Source organism: Rattus norvegicus, chromosome 14 (genome assembly GCF_036323735.1).
Source record: "Rattus norvegicus strain BN/NHsdMcwi chromosome 14, GRCr8, whole genome shotgun sequence".
In the NCBI taxonomy this organism is placed as follows: domain Eukaryota; kingdom Metazoa; phylum Chordata; class Mammalia; order Rodentia; family Muridae; genus Rattus; species Rattus norvegicus.
In genome coordinates, this window is record NC_086032.1 from 1,355,099 (window position 1) to 1,361,098 (window position 6,000).

Here is a 6,000-nt window from a genome sequence, read left to right on the forward strand (position 1 = left end):
AGGAGGGGGAGAGGGGAAGGGGGGAGGGATAGAAAAGCATGAGAGAGCTGAGAACCACAGAGGCCCCTCCCTAGGATCCAAAACCTAGCTTCATCCCTTGACTTGCCAGAGCCACTCCAGGGAAGTCCTGTGCCTGGCTCAGTCCCCTCTCAGTAAGTCCCTGCCAAATACCACCTGACCCACAAAGCTTTGCCCTCTCGGGGTGTGTGTGGGGGGGGTTAAGATTTATTTATTTAATGTGTGTGAGTACACTGTAGCTGTGTTCATGCACACCAGAAGAGGGCATCAGATCCCATTACAGATGGTTGTGAGCCACCATGTGGTTGCTGGGAATTGAACTCAGGACCTCTGGAAGAGCAGCCAGTGCTCTTAACCGCTGAGCCATCTCTCCAGCCCCTCTCAGTGTGTTTTTAAAAATTGGGACTCAAGGAAGACTGTAGGGGGAACCTTCTCCCCTGGTCTGTTTTCACACATTTCTGCGGAAACTGTAGTTCTCAACACGTGAGTCCAGACCCCTTTGGGAATTCAGTGACCCTTCTACAGGGGTCGCCAAAGATCATTGGAAGACACAAATACTTACATTACAATTCTTAACAGTAATAAGTTACAGTTGCGAAGTAGCAATGGAACGATTTTTGTGGTTGGGGGTCACCACAACATAAGGAACTGTATTAAAAGACCACAGAGTTAGGAAGGTTGATAGCCACTGCTTCAGAAAGTCCAACAGCCTATGGCTGCCTGATTAGGGGGAGAAATGCAGAATATTCAAATGTTCCCCTAAAAGAAGGCCCTTCTAGTGCAGATGTAAAGGGTGGCCCAGGCACTCCCAGATGCACTGGGACCCATCCCACCTCATCCCGGGCTGGGCAGGAAGGTACAGAAGCTGTCACGTTTCCAGACATCCACTTGCTTCTGTACCACTGCTTGGCCACACAAAAGCTTACAGTCCCAAATCCTGGGCCTTTGTTGCAGATGCCCCAGCTCCCCATAGGTACAAATCCTGCCGATCTGTGTGACTTTTAGCCCTCACTGGGCAGTCTCTGCTACTCACTAGAACTGGGTCCCCAGCCCCCCTGGGCTATGTGTACCCCTAGTGTCTTGAGCCCTGGTCAGAGAGAGAGAGGCCGAGCAGTGTTCCAAGGCTTCTCAGTAATAGGGGGAGGGGAAGAAACTAACACTGGGGCCAGTTTTCATATCCACATGATGTGGGGCTCCAGATAACCCATCTGAAGAACTGGGCATGGCCATTCAGGACTGTCTCAGGGTGGGGGCGGCTCCATATCCATTAGGAAGCCATCTGAGCAGGCACTGGATTTGCATACCCGCCCATCCGACGTATACTTCTACCACCTGTTTGTGCACACGGCCAGATTCCGACACACGCCTCCAGGTTTGCATATTGTACTACCCGATTTATGCACGCTTCCAGCCACCCACAGGGAATTGTTTGTTGAGCCAGAACCTTCCTTCTGATAAGGAGACAAGGCCCAGGTGTAGAGCTGCACCCACAGTTCTGCACTCACCTGAGTTCTCTCAGCCTGTGTGGTGACCAAAGCTGTGCAGGTGGATACCAGCCAGAGCCACTGACTCAAAACTCAGGGCCTTTTCTTAACAGTGTTACTGGGTCTCCTGTTGTTTCCTATGCATGAGACCCCCTGAACCCAGCCCTCCCCCATCTGGCACACCTGACCGACACCTCCCATGGTCCTGTCCTTGGGCTGATGCTTCTGGACACCTGACGTAATGAATACCTGGCCTGGGTTAGGCTGGCATTTATTCCTGGAGTGCAGAAGATGAGCCCAGGCCGCAGCACCTGAGTCTGGCTCTGGGATGTAGCCTAGATGGCATCCTCTGGCAGAACAGACATGACTTTCCCTGAGAGAGCTCAGTGTGGGTGTAGCCTCAGAGTGACCTTGATCCTCAGTGGACAAAGTAGCCTTCAGGAAAGTATCCAGGGCAGCAGTCACACAGGTAGCTCAGCCTCTCTAATTTTCCCAGACCTGGCTCACCTGGCCTATTCCTGCTGCTCTTCCCCTGGCTGGAAGGAAACTCGCTCTGGCCTGACCTAGTTTCCGGAGACATTTCTTCTGGCCCACGCACTACCCCGCAGGACACCGAGCCACATGTTCTCCCTCTCAAGCTCAGGGGCTCTGCCTGTGTGGGTGAGATTTTCCTAGTGGCTGACCTGCAGCGAGACCAGTGCCAGGGTGCAGCTGTGGGGAGGGCCTATGAAGTATGCCTTTCATGCCAGCTGACCCATCAGTTCTCTGTCTGGTACTAGCAGGTCCTGGGGAAATGGCTGTCCCCCGCCATGCTTCACCCCCTGGTCATCAAGGCCTATATTCTCAGATCTTTTAAGGGTGCGAAGGGATGATTGAGGAAGCAGAGATGAGCCCCTTTATTTATTAGGGATGCCGTGTTTTATAAAAAGATGGGAAGAAGGGATATGTTTGGTGGAAGTATGGTATGGTGTGGGAGAAGTGGGTGCTTCTGTGGGTCCATGCTAAGGCATCCCTCCCCCCTTCAGGGATTAGCCACACGATGGTATAGTATAGAATAGAGTTTATTCAGGGCATGGGGAGGGGAAGAGAGAGAGAAAGAGAGAGAGAGAGAGAGAGAGAGAGAGAGAGAGAGAGAGAGAGAGAGAGAGGAGTAGAGGCCAGCCATCCAGAGCCCGAGGGGGTAGGGGAATTGGGAGAGGGGAGAGCAGAAGCAAGAGGGGGGGGCAAGCTGCCCCTTTTATAGTGAGTCAGGCATACCTGGCTGTTGCCAGGTAACTGTGGGGTGGAGCTTAGACTAAATGCCAACAAGGGATACTTGATGTCCTCTGGTCTTGATTGAATTTGGCTGCTGTGTCCTCTACACTGGAATCCATTAGGAGAGAGGAAAGGTGCCTTTGGCAGAGGACAAGCGTCTAGGCAGACTCCCGTTTGGAGATGGAGTACGCCATTTCTTTGTGGGGGTGGGGGCAGGCTGGTGGGTTTACACACCCTCAGGCTTCCCAAGGGGTGGTCTGCAGTGAAAGGGGCTGGAAAGAGAGCCAGGATTAGCGAGTGACCTGTGTGGGGCAGGGTGGAGGGTGGGGATGTCCCAAGATAGTGTCCAGCAAGGGAGCAGCCTCTTCTTACCTCTATGGTCTCATGCACCTACCTCTTCTTTTTACGTTTTTCTTTTTTAAATCGTCACGTATGTTAGATGTTCTCCACCCTCCTTCTGCTCCTGTTCTTCCCTTGTAACATCCCCCCAATTTATTTTTTAATATTTATCTTTTATTATCTTTAAGTACGTGTGTGTGGGGATGCGCCCATCAGTACAGTGCCTGAAGACGCCAGAGGCTTTGAATTCTGTAGAGCTGGAGTTCAGACAGTTATAAACTACCTGGCACTGGTACTGGGAATCAAACTTGGGTCACTCTGGAGGTGCAGCAAGTGCTTGTAACTGCTGAGTCTTCCCTCCACACACCTCCACTTCCCATGAATCCTTCAGGCACTTTTGTTTTTAAGATTTGTTTATTTGTTATATACACTGTAGCTGTCCTCAGGACACAGCAGGAGAGGGCATCAGATCTCACTGGGATTTGAACTCAGGACCTCTGGAAGAGCAGTCAGAGCTCTTAACCACTGAGCCATCTCTCCAGCCCCCTCCTAATTGGTCCATTTCCTGTGTGTTCTTCTAAAACCCGGGGTGGGATCACTGCTGGAGCTCTGGTGAGCAGGATGGGCCTGGGACCTAGCTGGAGTCTTCCTCAGCCATAAGTACCACCTTTCAGGGTGGACAGTTGGTTTCTTCAGTGCAGGAAGGACCTGGCCTCTCTGGGTCTTGCGTCAGTGCCACCCTGGCTGGGGACTGGGGAGGGGAGTATGCAAGCCCCGCCCTGATGATGCTTTCCTTCACAGTATGGCATCAAGAAGAAGGAGGAGCGTGAGGCTGAGGCTCAGGCAGCCATGGAGGCCAACTCAGAAGGCAGCCTGACTCGACCCAAGAAGGCTATCCCACCAGGCTGTGGGGACGAGCCCGAGGAGGAAGACGAGAGCATCCTGGACACTGTCATCAAGTACCTGCCTGGGCCACTGCAGGACATGTTCAAGAAGTAATGATACTGGGTCAGCACCAGGAGCCCTGCCCACTGTACAGACCCCCGCGGAGTCTCCCCCCAACAAGGGATGTTGGGAGCAGATGCAGCCCCACCCCCACCCCGCAAAAATAAGCCATAGTCCTAGATCTATCCTGCCCATGTCCCCCTCGCGCCTCGGGAGCCTCTGGCCACCCCTCCCCGTACTGCCATCACTGACCCCACCAGGCAAGGGTGTGCCCCTCAGGCCCCTGTGCTGTGCATCCTTGCCTTTCGGTGGTTGGACCCCCTCCCTACCAATCTTAAGTTCACCATTCCTACAGAGCCTGCCCAAGGTCAGGCCCCGAGGGCCAGCCCTGACCACCCCTGGATGGGTGGCCACCAGTCAGGGCCTAAACTCAGGAGCACAGCCATAGTGGGGTGGGACTTGGGAAATGAGCAGTGGGTGCTTGGGGGCCCCAGCCCTTCCCTGAGTCCATTGCCCCTGTTTCTGGACTTGTTGGACCTGCTGGACCATTTGCTCTGTCTTCCTGTCTGTGAGCTACCACCCTAGTCTTCCCCAGCAGCCCTTGCATACTTTGTCCAGCTGTCTCTTTCTCTGTTGCTCTGCAAGGTTTGGCTTAAGAATTCCACAGCCAGAGGAAACACAGCAATAGAGCTGGAGTGGGTGGGCTCGACACACTTGGAGTCCCTTGACGTGGTCTGTAATGCACTTTCCAGAGTCCCATCTTTCCCTGATCCCACCTGTCCCTGGTGGCCTCCTGTCCCCTTCATGGGGGCAGGCAGTCTCCTAGGGTACTCCTGGCTTTACCTCTGGACACCGACCTTCAAAACGCCCAACTTCCCAAAAGCCCAGGGTTCTGGTGATCCACGTGCAGAGCAGACAGAGGGCCACGTAGCCACGTAATCAAGTGTCCCACCCTCTCCACTACTCCTCCTCTGAAGGGCTGACAGTGGCCGGTAATGCAAGCTCCTGGGGCTTGGGCTGTGGTGTTTTGTTCTGTGTGTGGCCCAGGGGCAGTGTGACCCAACTACTCCCCTTTGCCCAGCCAGCAGCCATTGTTCTTCATAGTTGTTTAATTTACATCATAATATGTTGAATCTCAGGTAAATGAGGTCTGTATTTGGTAAGTTTTATCTTGACAGAAAGGCCAGCCTGGTCTTCCCGACCCTTCCTGTCCACATTAAAACTGAATTAAGTGTCCATGAGTTTCTGGGCCAGGTGTGTGGCTTAGCATTGACCTTCATGACCTTACATAGCTCTTTAGAGAAGCCATAACAATTAGATTGCAATACTAATCAGAATGCCCTCTGCCCAAAGAGATGACGCATGCTCAGCTCAGCCCACAGTACCTTGCTCACCTGGGCCACTCTCTGCGCCTCTGGCTGGTTTTCCCGAATCCAGAAGCCAGCTCCAAGCAGATGGCCTCCTCTTGAGTCAATCCTGCATCCTGTTCCTAGCGCATGGGGCACCGGGCGCTGAGCTTAGAATAGCCCATGTGTTACCTGTCTGTCTGTCCTTGTGCCTGCACCTCCTGCATGTTAGAGACCTCACATTTTCTCTCTGAGGGAATCACAGCCAATAAACAGTGATTTCACACCGCGTGGCTATTCCTTCCGAGACTACCATTCTCTCTGGGGGTGGAAGGGGGTTGGTTCCTGAGGGTCCTGACTTAGACCTACTGCCTCACCTTATTCTCCAGAGGGTAAAGATCCCCTCAGAACCCCAGTGCCCGAGGTGAGCCTCCAGGACACACAAACTTTCTTCCTCACAGTTCTGGGCTCTGGTGAATCCAGACTATACTGCTTCTCAGGCCTGGGCCCACCAGGAATTCTACAGTAGTTCCCCTGGCCAGCCCAAGGGGCTGCCCTGAATCCCTGTGGCACTTGTACACTTTTTGGGATGGCTGCCGACTCTGCTGAATAGG

At 53.4% G+C, this 6,000-nt stretch overlaps 1 protein-coding gene across 1 annotated transcript in view; it reads left to right on the forward strand.

Annotated features, from left to right (window-relative positions):
• Positions 1-5,683, forward strand: part of Cplx1 (complexin 1) — a 31,709-nt gene extending 26,026 nt beyond the window's left edge. The window contains exon 4 of the mRNA NM_022864.4: positions 3,897-5,683. Within this exon, the coding sequence (NP_074055.1) occupies positions 3,897-4,094 (198 nt within the window). The 3' untranslated portion in view covers positions 4,095-5,683. The remainder of the gene's footprint in view (positions 1-3,896) is intronic.
• The last annotated feature ends 317 nt before the right edge of the window (positions 5,684-6,000 follow it).